The sequence below is a fragment of the Stegastes partitus genome, unplaced genomic scaffold, assembly GCF_000690725.1.
Source record: "Stegastes partitus isolate 25-593 unplaced genomic scaffold, Stegastes_partitus-1.0.2 Scaffold121, whole genome shotgun sequence".
NCBI classification, from domain to species: Eukaryota; Metazoa; Chordata; class Actinopteri; family Pomacentridae; genus Stegastes; species Stegastes partitus.
The window spans coordinates 352,307-364,595 of record NW_007577852.1 but is presented as its reverse complement, the minus strand read 5'-3'; the positions used below and the strand labels follow the sequence as shown (position 1 = coordinate 364,595).

General features: G+C 42.6%; 2 protein-coding genes across 3 annotated transcripts in view; one reads left to right on the top strand and one right to left on the bottom strand.

The window, feature by feature from the left end:
- The first annotated feature begins 238 nt into the window (after nucleotides 1–238).
- LOC103354817 (lathosterol oxidase) overlaps nucleotides 239–12,289 on the top strand; it is a 14,153-nt gene continuing 2,102 nt past the window's right edge. The window contains exons 1-5 of one of the 2 annotated variants that reach the window (XR_520062.1): nucleotides 239–284; nucleotides 1,558–1,774; nucleotides 2,378–2,510; nucleotides 2,612–2,712; nucleotides 5,256–5,825. Coding sequence is in view for 1 of the 2 variants with exons in the window: in XM_008278366.1 (XP_008276588.1) it covers nucleotides 1,565–1,774; nucleotides 2,378–2,510; nucleotides 2,612–2,712; nucleotides 5,256–5,714 (903 nt within the window). In the remaining variant the exon portion in view is untranslated. Of the gene's footprint in view, nucleotides 285–1,557; nucleotides 1,775–2,377; nucleotides 2,511–2,611; nucleotides 2,713–5,255; nucleotides 6,248–12,289 lie in introns of those variants that run through there. The other variant, XM_008278366.1, reaches the window with a different exon arrangement.
- plekhb1 (pleckstrin homology domain containing B1) overlaps nucleotides 7,677–12,289 on the bottom strand; it is an 8,088-nt gene continuing 3,475 nt past the window's right edge. Inside the window, exons 3-7 of the mRNA XM_008278367.1 lie at nucleotides 11,648–11,750; nucleotides 11,528–11,567; nucleotides 11,347–11,437; nucleotides 9,029–9,031; nucleotides 7,677–8,135 (exon numbers count right to left, since the gene is read on the bottom strand). Coding sequence (XP_008276589.1) covers nucleotides 8,002–8,135; nucleotides 9,029–9,031; nucleotides 11,347–11,437; nucleotides 11,528–11,567; nucleotides 11,648–11,750 — 371 coding nt within the window. The 3' untranslated portion in view covers nucleotides 7,677–8,001. The remainder of the gene's footprint in view (nucleotides 8,136–9,028; nucleotides 9,032–11,346; nucleotides 11,438–11,527; nucleotides 11,568–11,647; nucleotides 11,751–12,289) is intronic.

Here is a 12,289-nt window from a genome sequence, read left to right as displayed (position 1 = left end):
CAACATGTTAAAGGAGTAAAAGACATCCTCAGATGTTTCCCTTCCTGCTCATCCAGCTGCTGCAGCACCTTTAAGCGCAGTCGTGCTGTTATGGTAACGCCATGAGCAGATTCTCCAATTGGCCAATCGGAAACCATCGCAAACCTGCCGTGATGGGAAGCTCTTCCCTCATTGGCTGGCCTGTACGTGACGTATACGGAAGCCGGCGCTGATTGGTCGTTGGACTGCCTTTAGTTTGGTACACATCTCTGCGCTGCTGTTCCGGGGTCGAAGCAGCAGAAAAGGTAAAGTCCTGCTTAAAGTTATAAATATGGCTTTATATTAACAGTAAAATTACGCAGCTCGTCTGTTTTCTGAAATTATTCTGCCTGTAAATGCGGGATAATATTCACCTGTTCACACGGTTTTGGCTTGTAGCGGTCAGATACTCAGTTATGTAAGTGTGACACCTGGAATAGTTCAGTTTGGTTTTTATTAACGGACACGTTTGTGATATTTATCAGTTCAGAGGTAATTTGACATAAATACAGCAAACCCGACCTGCTTTTCATGGCAAAAACACTAAAAAAGTAATATTCACAGTGTTAAATAATCCATAAATGATCTAATTGCTGTTCTTGTTGGATCTAATCTCACATTTTCAGGTGAATTTGTTTGATATCTAATCTTAATATTTAAATCAGGTACATTTCCATAATAAATATCAGTGTAGGGTCTTAACCTTAATATTTGCATTTTCAGGTCAGTTTTTGTAATAAATAGTGTAGTCTTAACATAGATGTTTAAATTTGTCAGATACATTTTAAAATTAATCACATCGTAGGGCCTTTAATGGTAATATTTAAGCTATACGGGTGAATTTCTTTAATAAATAATATTGTAGGATCTCTACCTTAATATTTAAGTTAGTCCGGTAATTCGTATTATAGATAATATTGTAGGATATTAACCTTAATATCTACATTAGTCAGATAAAACTTGCTTTATTTAGGTTAGTCCGGTGGTATTTGTAAAATAAATAATATTATAGAGTCCTATCCTTATTATTTAAGTTCGTCAGGTATTTTTTTTTTACAGTAAATAACATTGTAGGGTCTAAACTAGGGCTGAACAATATGCCAAAAAATAAAAATAAATAAAGCAATAATAATACTGCTATTATATTGGCAAGTATCCCGACATGAGTCACGACATGAACGAGGACGGTCATTTTTGCTTTTACTCCCACTGAGACATATATGATTAAGATTATGTGGTTTATTTTTTTTATACTGATGTGTTGCTGTGACACATTTTATTCCTCCTGTGATTCTGATAATATTCTAATTATTCTGTCCACCCTTGTCTCAACCTTAGTAGTGAAGTTAGCCAGGCAGATTTACATTCTGACTTTATAGTAGGCCCTTAATCCTAATATTTAGATTTTATTTCTGTACTTCAGAGCAGTTTGTCTCAGCGTCTGCTGATCGTAATATTAAAAACGGTGACGTCACCAGAGAGCTTTTAAAATAAAACAGTACTTTGCTTCAGGTTTCCTCTTTATTCTGCCCCTCTCAGATTCAACATGGACCTTGTTCTGAACGTTGCCGACTACTACGTCCTCACTCCCCATGTGTACCCTTCGTCGTGGCCCGAGGACGGAGCCCTGCGGCAGATCATCAGCCTGCTGGTGCTGACCAACCTCGGGGCGGCGGTGCTGTACCTGGGCCTGGGAGCCATCAGCTACTTCTTTATCTTTGACCACAATCTGATGAAACACCCGCACTTCTTAGAGGTATACAGCCTGTATCTCTTCTTATGATTTGTGTCGTTATAAACGGTGTGTCGGCGCCGCTAAAGCTTACGCAATCAGTCGAACTTTGTGCCGATTTGTTTGTGGACACATTTATTTTTGTATTTTTTTGGATCTCAACACAGTCTGCTCGAGTGACAAAAAGATTCTGCTGAATGCAAATATTTTATATTGTTTCTATAATTACTGCAAAATACCATAAAATATTGTGGTACAGTCAACATCTGTATCTGTCTTTATACATTATTTAAGGATGACAGACATCTTGTTAGTGGGAGCAGCTTGTTGCTGGTTCTGGTCTTTTCATAGAGTTTATTGACAGTAACACAATTAAATTATATCCTCAGGCAAGTATCTGATACTCAGTCAACCTTTCACAGCGAGTGTTGATTAAAGGTTTTAGATTTTGTCTTTATAACAACCAACAGATGAATCAAACCATTTACATAACAACTTATAATCATAATGCTGAGTGCAAAGTCCAGACAGCTGCCTCACTGAGCTGTGACGTCTGATTCATTGATTGTGTTTGCATTTTATCTCCTTCAATTCATTGTTCTTCTAATTTTAAATGTATGATCTTAGAATCAGGTACGGCGGGAGATCAAATATGCGATGACCTCGCTGCCCTGGATCAGCGTTCCCACGGTGGCCCTGTTCTTCGCTGAAGTCCGAGGATACAGCAAACTGTACGACAGCGTCGGCGACTCTCCACTCGGTGGGTTGAAGGACATCTCCTGCTGCCGCTTTCAGTTGCTTTGCCATCGATTTGACGTCAAGCTGAGACTCTCGCTGGTGACCTGACCTCTGTGCTTTCAGGTTGGCCGGGGCTTTTCCTCAGCATGATCTCCTTCCTGTTCTTCACTGACATGTGCATCTACTGGATCCACCGCTTCCTTCACCACAAGCTCATTTATAAGGTCAGTAGCCCTGTGGTTTGTTGTTTTAGTTTTGGAATTCAGATACTCTCAATCATCAGCAGTGACACAGTAGAATTGCTTAAAGTAAAACCGACTTTTGATTTTCAAAATAAAAGCACAGCAGTGTAGATTGTCTTCTGATTTTTTTGCTCCTTGTTTAAACAGTTCATTCACTGCTTTTGCTGTTACTTAATCATGTAGATATGATGTGACCAGGTTGTAGGATTTCTTGCATCACGTAGTCTGACATAATAATAAATAAAGTTTTTCTAGTTTTTAGTGTTCATCAGAGGGCTGCAAGGTGGCGCAGTTGGTAGCACTGTTGCCTCGCAGCAAGAAGGTTGCCGGTTCGCGTCCCGGTGGGGGCACCGGAATCTTTCTGCGTGGAGTCTCCATGTTCTCCCCGTGCAGCGGTGGTTCTCTCCGGGTTCTCCGGCTTCCTCCCACAGTCCAGAAACATGCTGAGGTTAATTGGTGATTGTAAATTGTCCGTAGGTGTGAATGTGAGTGTGCTTGGTTGTCTGTCTCTAAGTGTAGCCCTGTGATAGACTGGTTACCTGTCCAGGTGAACCTGCCTTCACCCTGAGTCAGCTGGGATAGACTCCAGCCCCCCCCACGACCCTCGTGAGGATTAAGCGGTGTATAGATAATGGATGGATGGATGTTTATCACAAAGAGCTTTACAACAAGCAGAACACACACACAGTGAAGCACAGTCGCGTAAAAGAGGAATAAAGACGAACAGCAACGAGTGATTAAAAAGTTCATGTAATAAAACATAAAAGATCAAATACAAACACAGATTAAACCCAAAACAGAGCAAGACTCCAACATCAGGAATATTCTACAGTGTGGCTCAACAGAACAGAACAGAAGTAAAAAACATTTCTATATAGATTTATATGTCCGAGGCTTTAGAGGTACCTGAGGCAGGTGGTTTCAGAGTGAATGCCGTCAGCAGGTTTCTGAGGATTTCCGGCTGTGCACTGGTTTGTAAACGGACGGCCGGTCCGATGTATAATCTGAGACCATAAAAAATATTCTACAATCAATCCAGAAACAAATGGTTCAGCCGGTGTAGGGTCATTAAAGCCGGTGTGTTTTCTTTTCTGTGAGTTTGTTAGACTCGCTGCTGCATTTTGCACAATCTGGAGTTGATTAATTGATTTCCTTGTTGCACCTGCTAACGGGCCGTTACAACAGTCCGACCACGTGGACAGAAAAGCAGGAATGATGGTTCACTGATGACAGTCATTAAAACTCCCAGTCGATTCCAGCTGTTGTTCCTCAGACAGCTGGATGACCTTGTCAGTGTGAGATTGTTGTCAAAGAGCGCGTCCAGGTTCCTGATGTTTGCTTCAACCGTCATTTTAAAGGAAACGAAGGAACACCAGCACACAGACTGTCAGTCTAATGGATCTCTGTTACATCTGAACATTTCCCAAACAGCAGTACGTCTGAATGTAATGAATTAATATCACCTGAGGACGTCGACCCAGGCAGTGCATCAGCTTCTCTCTCCTCTGCTTCCTGTCTGGTGTCCTTCAGACCACGCTACTGTTTGTCTAAAGATTACTGCTAAATCTTTCTTTCTGACCTGATCAGAGTCCATGTGTGGTCATGTTTTGAAGCAGTAACCCTGAACTGATGAACAGAAGCAGAAATGACCATAAAACATCATTATTCAGTCAAACAGAGAAGCATCTGTTGTTGTTTGTTGTTACGGCAGCGCAAAAGCAAATACGGGTCATTCTCTGTATTTTATATTAATGCATTAAACATTAAATATTAGTTTAAAATCATATTAATTATCATGAAAGTAGGACAGATCATTCATTATCGGTCTAATTTAACCCTGTTTAATTTGTTTCTTGTTGATGAATTGATTCGTTTTTGGGGTTTTTTGATGGTTGAAGTTGAACCTCATAAAACATGTATTTGGTCCAAATACAATGAGCATACACGTCTATCAGGATAAAACGATGAAGTTATGACACTTTTTATTCAAGAGGTCCAAGATCAGCTTCACTGTGACGTCAAAGTGTTCTGCAAAACCACTTTTCTGACCGTTATTTAACTCAGGAACAGAAGGAGAGACGATCGTAAACTGCATCTGCACATGAAATCCTCTCCTTATCAACAGACACTACAATTTACTGATGTTCCCTGAACGCCTCACATGCAGGCTAAGCTACATGCTAGCCAGGCAGCTGCAGGAAAAGAGTAAAATAAGGAGTTCTAATATCAGATTTTGTGTGCATGGACTGGAGTCTGAGCTGTGATCTGCACCTTTCTGCCTTATTGGTAGTTAAAGTGTGTTTTAATGTGTTCCTCATTCATCCATTCACACATGCACACATGCTTCGGGTTCAGTGTCTCGCCCAAACACACCTCGACATGTCGGGGATCGAACCGCCCACCTTGCGATCAGCACAGCTCCACCACCTGAGCCACAGCCGCCCACAGAACTACGAATAAATTGTCATCGTACTTAAGATTGTTTTTAAAGTTAACTGCCGTCTTCGCTGTCTCGTCCCAAACAGCTGTTCCACAAGCCGCACCACATCTGGAAGATCCCGACTCCCTTCGCCAGCCACGCCTTCCACCCGGTGGACGGCTTCATGCAGGGCCTCCCGTACCACATCTACCCCTTCCTCTTCCCCCTCCACAAGGTGCTCTACCTGGCGCTCTACGTTTTCGTCAACATCTGGACCATCTCCATCCACGACGGCGACTACCGCGTCCCCGGAGCCCTGACCAGCGTCGTCAACGGCTCGGCCCACCACACCGACCACCACCTCTTCTTCGACTACAACTACGGCCAGTACTTCACCCTGTGGGACCGGCTGGGGGGCTCCTACAGGCACCCGTCGGCCCTGGTGGGGAAGGGCCCCCACGATCTGATCCGGAAACTCCAGGCAGAGGGAAAGTTAGACGGCGACAGAACGAAGGCGAAGGGGCAAGTGAACGGACACAGGGCAGTCACATGCAAGGAGGAGTAATCATGACTAATGGCTGAATGTAATCACTATTTCTGTAAAGACAGAGTCCGACACCCAGACGTGTCGGAGAATAGTCTGAGTTCATGTACGTGCCAAACTGTGAGATTCAGAGTCGATGCATTTAGGGAGGCTGCCGCTGGACTCGTACCATCATCACTACATTCCACCAGCAGGTGAGCGGCACACTGACACCTGGAGGTTTGGTTCAAGCACTGCTTTTAATAATCCAATAAACTAAACAGCCACGAGACAAAACGCTGGAGCTGCTACACGATCAGCGACCGACACAGCTGGACGTTCAACACAGAGACTTGACGCCGGCAACAAAGAAGTTTGATTGAAGCACATCAGTGTCGCTTTGAACTGAATCAGAACAATGTGACTCTGCTGTTCCCCTTTTAATTGTACGTTTAGACTCATCCAGCAGGTTCGACTCTGCTCCTCTGTTTTATATGTAGATATGAGAAATGTGACTCTGGAACAAAATAAACACGTATCGAGGCGAGCGCTGCGTAAGCCTCTTAAAACTCCAAGTAAGCTCGAGTTCTACATAAATCACGTTTAATAATAATTCCCGTCTGTTACGATTTAGCTGTTTTTCACAAAAGCTGAAAAAATAAATTAACGGAGAAACAGCAGCGGCCGGGAGCTGCCTAGACGACATTCAAAGGACAGAGGCTGTGCTTTGAAGACGCGTTGGGGGTTTGGTTTCTTTTTCAGAGATAAAGAAAGTCGGGTTTTCAGGGTAGAACTGGTACCGTAGCTCTGAATCTACTGAACTCACGTTAGATGCGACCTTATGATGGCCTCAGCAGCCGTCCCACGATGACGCTAACGCACAAGGTGTGATCAAAAAGTTCCAAAACACTGCCTTTTAAATTAAATAAAAAACTCTACCTGGTTTAAATTTGTCTTCTTAGTGTCCTAACTCCTCCATCATGTCTTGAACGCTCCCCTGAAGTCTCCTCATGTAGGCACGTGGAGCACCATTTCTTATCTAACAAACCGTCCAGATAGCAGCGTTTGAGCTGATGTTTGATTTTGTGGAAGATGAAGAAGTCCCAAGGAGCTGAACAGGTCACCTGGAGGGCAGCGATTGTGTTGTTGTGGCCCAACAAACCCACAGAAATCTGCACTGATCATCAGATCGAGCCACATACATGTCAATAAATCAACCATCAGTCTTGGTCATTGTGCTTCTTCCACTTTGTTGTTTGGTCTCTGGGTTGTAGCTGCAGACCCGACCCGACCAACACAGAACATTAGTCTCTGCTCTGGTGTGAGAGTCAAGGTGAGATCACAGTAGAGCTCAGGTCCTGACGAGTCTTCATGGTTTCTGCTTGTTGCACTCGTAGCCTCATGATGATGAGATGAGCTCGTTTCTTTGGCTCTGAGCTCATCATGTGCATTTATACTGATTATAAGGACACGATCGTAGTTACAGGCAATCTTTAGCGTACGTTTATCGTTCTTAGTGTTTGTCAGCAACAGCTGGGATCTACTTCAGTTAATGACACGAGCTGCAGGCCGTGGATGAGCTCGTCTTCTCGAGGAGACTGCTGTACGATTCATATACAAACAGGGCAGAAATACAAAAATAAAAACTGCAAAATTCATTTTCCTCATTCATACTGAAGCTTCTTTGTGTGTTGGAAGTCGTAATCGGGCTGGTTTCTGGATCTTTCAGCCTCAAATCATGGTCTTCATCAGCTTGTGGGCTTTGTTCAGGTGTCGCAGGTCACAAGTCAAACAAAGTGGAGAGTTGTAGTTTTAAATAATTCCAACTCAACTAGTTTTCTACGCTTTCAACCACATCACATGGTCTTCATCTGCAGATGGAGCTCGTGTTTCGTCCCTAACTCCAACAAGACGTCCTTAACGGGCCAGTTACCGAGCTGACACGTCAACAGATCCATCTTCTGGTGTGTTTGCAGCATTAAAGACAAAGTCAGTTCCTGCAAATGTATTTTAATTCATCAACTTCTGTCTAAAAAGGCGAATCGTTTACACTTTTTACAGCCTCGCAAAGTGGAAAATTCAGCAGGCAAAAGAACACGCAGATACAAAATCCACTTCCTGTGTTCTGTACAAGCATGAAGAACATATAAATACGCAGCATCCTTCTCAGCTTCTTTGGTTTTACATGCATGAAACAGAGCAACCACTGAAATCGTTGTTTGTTCGAGCAAACGTGAACAGAGATGAGATGACACCTTCTCATTGGATATCCGGCTCGGTTCTACGGGGACAGACGGTCTACGTGGAGCCCGGTTGCTTTGACGACGTCTCAGCAGAGGAAGAACGGCATCCAGAGGAAGGATCTCATGGCTGCTCCTGCCGCCATGCCCGCCAGGATTCCCAGCGCCAGATTCTCCGCGATCCCATCGAACGGGTCCCTTTGAACGACCACCTGGTGGGTTCCTTGAAAAGAAGAGACCCAGTTAAAGTTTGGCTGCCAGAAGTAAATTAGCGAGAGAGGGAAGCTGCCAGAACCGGTCTAAACCTCGGAGATCGATCGGACTTGCTGGGCTGTGCGCTGACTATAAACTGGGAGAAGTTCCCTCCTGCATTTTCAGCTCTTTTTTCTTTTTTTTCCTTAAAGTGGCAACTTGTGTCAAATTCTATTTGCGTTTAATAAAGTGACCTCAAACTAATTAGCACACAGCAGTCCTGGGGCTATTTAATATTCCCGCACCGAGGGTATTGATTAGCTTCTGGGGTTCTGGGCGAAATATAATGAAGCTGCCCCGTGTGATCTGCCGTGTGCACTGTAGCCGAAAGAGCACGGAGACAATGAGCGGCGCTCGCAGGGAAGCAGGGCATCGATCCGGTCGCACAACTCAACTTTCCTCCAGGACCTTCAGAGGATTAAACGGGCCTCGGCGCGGATCCATAACACAACATTTCTCTTGCACTGGACCGGATCTGCATAAACATTTTGATGCAGCGTATCGGCTCAGACGAGGCTCGGCACCGCTTCCTGCTGCTCACAGGAAGTTGTGGGAAAAGATGGTTTCAGACACGTGTTTACATCATCAGCCAGGTTTAGACGCGCCTTAAACCCGTTCAGCTTATATGTTTACATGATGTTCATACAATCAGAAACACCTTTAACACTTTTACAACATCTACAACATCAGACTGAAGGTTTACAGTCGACCCAAAACTAAACGAACAAACTGATTCCAGGCTCTTTTTTTTCTCCTCATGACTGCTGCTGCTGCTGTAAATAAATAAACTTTACACACTTTCTATTATTGTTATTATAGTTTTACACTCTGCAGAGCCATCTAGTGGTCACAGGGTGCATTTACCACCTGTTTGAAATGATCCTGCATCGACTGAGCAGCGTTAAAAGTTACCTTCTGATTCAGCAATAACAGAAAAACAGAAAAACTAACAGCGCTGAATGGCCAATTCTTGATTTTTTCCCACATTTTAAATCTGTAAAATTGTGGAGGACCCTTCAGGGGAATCTTTAATACTGTATAATAAAAAAAGTGTTTTTAAATTTGTGAAACCTTTATTTCATTTGTGCTAAAACGGGGAGATTTCAGCGCTTTCTTCACTCTTGGACCACATTATGCTGCCACACATGAGCTGTTTTCAGCTTTATTTTAACATGTAAAAGCATTTGTAGAAGCTTTTAGAATTTTATCATTAAATAGTCGTTTTATTTGTATTTTTTTATTTAGCCAGAAGCGTTTTTGGATCTTTTTCTGTCTGTCTTTGTCTAGTTTTATTTGAAAATATATATTCTCAGAGAATTCAGATATTAGCAGGTGAAGCCTTTTTGTGGACAAATATAAAACAATTACAAAATATGATAATTATTTATACCTATTACTGTTATTAGTGTTAGTTTTGTTTATTGTCAGTTTTTTTCTGCATTTTTGAAACTAAAATATCAACAAATTATGAAAAAATACTGTTTGTTTACATATTTAACATACACCACAATAGAAACCTGTTGCTATGAATGAGCATAAAATGTCGATTTAAAAAGAAAATTTGACATTTTGACATAAAAAGAAAATTGTATCATCATTTAATAGATTAAACTGTTTAATTTAGTTTTAATAGTGTAAATATATTTCTAAAATTAGTGACAAATGCCATAAAAGTAGCTCTTGTAACTTTAGCTTTGTTTAATCAAAGATATATTCTATAATTAAAGACATTTTCACAACATTTTTTTTCATCTATAAGCACGTGTAATCTGTCAGAATACAGTTTTATCTGGCTATCTAGACATCTATCTCATTATATAAATTATTATCTATCATTGTTATTGAGACATGAAGCTAAATATCCCTCATTAGACTAAAAATAAATGCAGATCTACTTTTAAATTAATACGATAAAAACAGATTTTTATCATAAAAAAATTACATTATTCTTGTGAGGTTCCAGCTGCTGGAATATAAACGGTTTTTACAGTGTGGGTAATAAAAGCAGCAGTACTGTACTGACTTAAAGCACCGCCCGTCCTGAGCGCTCAGTGCCACAAATCGAGCAGGTGTGTGCAGGTAAACCACGTGGGAAGACACACCTCTGACACTGTAACGTGAAAAACCAGGAAAACCTCGCTTTCCAGCAGATTATCCACATCGAGCGGATGACAGAGGACGGGACGGCGGATGGATTTGTGTTTGCTCACAGGCCGACTGGCTGCTGCTGCTGCGTCTGTTTGAATAACGTGCTGGTGCACACAGGTTGCTGGTCACGGCCCACGCTGTTTGTTGAACGGATCTAATGGCAGCGAGGAAGGCAGCTGCTGTGTTGCAGCTTGTTTGCTGTTTGCAGACGCTTCCTAAAACGAGCCGGACTCAGTGTTTGAGTTTCTGAGGATAAACACACACACGGCTGCACCAAAGTGATGTTTTAATACAGCAGTGGTGAAAGCCTGCTTTTCCTCTCCACAAATGCTGAGTCACAGTGGGTTCTGCTGGGCGCGTAGCCTGCTGCCTTCATTTAGTTATTTATTTATTCATTCATTCATTCATTCATTCATTCATTCATTCATTCATTTAGTTATTTATCTATTTACATCCTTTACGGCCCAAAAGTAGTAAAAAGGAAATGATGAGGATACAGGAAGCAGCTCAAAACGCCCAAACCACTGCAACACTGGACAAATAAAAAAGGTAAAAAACTTAGACTGTCATATTTTGTAATCAAATATTTGGCTTTATGAAGTATTCTGTGTGTTCTGTTTGGTATTATGGTGCAGCTACATTTGGTTTCTTCACTACTTAACTTCTGTATTATCAATGTTTCACCCAAAGACGTGACTTTTCATGACTCCTGTAATCAGAGACCGTTTGATCTGCTCGTCTGATGTTGCAGATTGTGGATCAATGGCATGATGACAAAGAGCAGTCAACACTTTGGACTTCAGTAGTTCCTGAGATGTTGTTATTCAAACAACTGCTGAAAGTGGGTCAGGAGGGAACTCAAATGTTGTCTTGGTGATATTTGAGCTAAAATTTCTCAGATATCTTTATAAATATCAACATTTTATGCTTGAACCAGAGATGGTAGAAATGTTCTGGGTTGAGCTGGAAGGACCCGTCTGTGGTCCACTTTCAGCACCTTGTTTCGCACATGAAGGTTCTGTACGGTAGCGTACCTGGTCCTGCTCCGGGCGTGATGTAGACGGTGTGGTAGTTGTTGAGAGGAACAGCCTGGTAGGAGTCATCATATGGATCATACGTGAACACCTACAGTTAAAAAACAAACACAGCTTTTATGTCAGGGATGGAACCCGCTGGCTGAGCGATGGGCTCTGACGGAGAACGCCGAGGACTCACCGGGTTCCTCCTGGTGTCCAGCAGAGTCAGCTTCCAGGCTCTGAGGAGGAAACGAGGCAGGAGTGAGGCACCGATGGACGGATGTAAGAGAAGAAAGAGCAGACAGGTGAGGATACCTACAGGGATTCGTCCTCGCTGTTGGCACACAGGTTGAGCGTTGAGCCGTCTCTGAGATGAACCACGATGAGATTCTCTCTGGGGTTCGTCTCTGGTGGAGTCACGCCTGCAGCGAAGGGAAAGAAGGAGTTCACCCACAAACCTGCACCTGAAGTCGGTCGGGTCACTTCAGCAAACGCTTTGGTGCTTTTGACCACAGAGAAGCTTGAGAAATGTATTAATGAGGTAAAAATATTTGGCAAAGTTCTGGTACTGTGAGTGTGAAAAGAACTTTCAAAACACTTGGACAGAACACGGACATCGTGGCAGTCTTGAGCTTCTGAACTTTCTGTGATGGACTCATTGAAACACATGCGTCTTAAAACCAATCCTGTGTTTTGATTCTTTCACAGATTTATTCGAGGTCTTCTGGAAATTTGACAAAATCTGCTGAGTCAAAACTACACTTAAAGAAACTCTATTATTTGGTTGAACATTTGCATTTAGGCACTCTCGCCGTCCACAAGCTTCCTGCTGTATCTTTGACTTCAATCTACAGTCTACAGGCTCTTGATGGCATTCAGGTGAAGACTTTTGGGAAGTCCAGTCTAAAACCTTCATTCTGGACTAATGTCGTCATTTCTTTACCACTTGTGATGTGTTTGG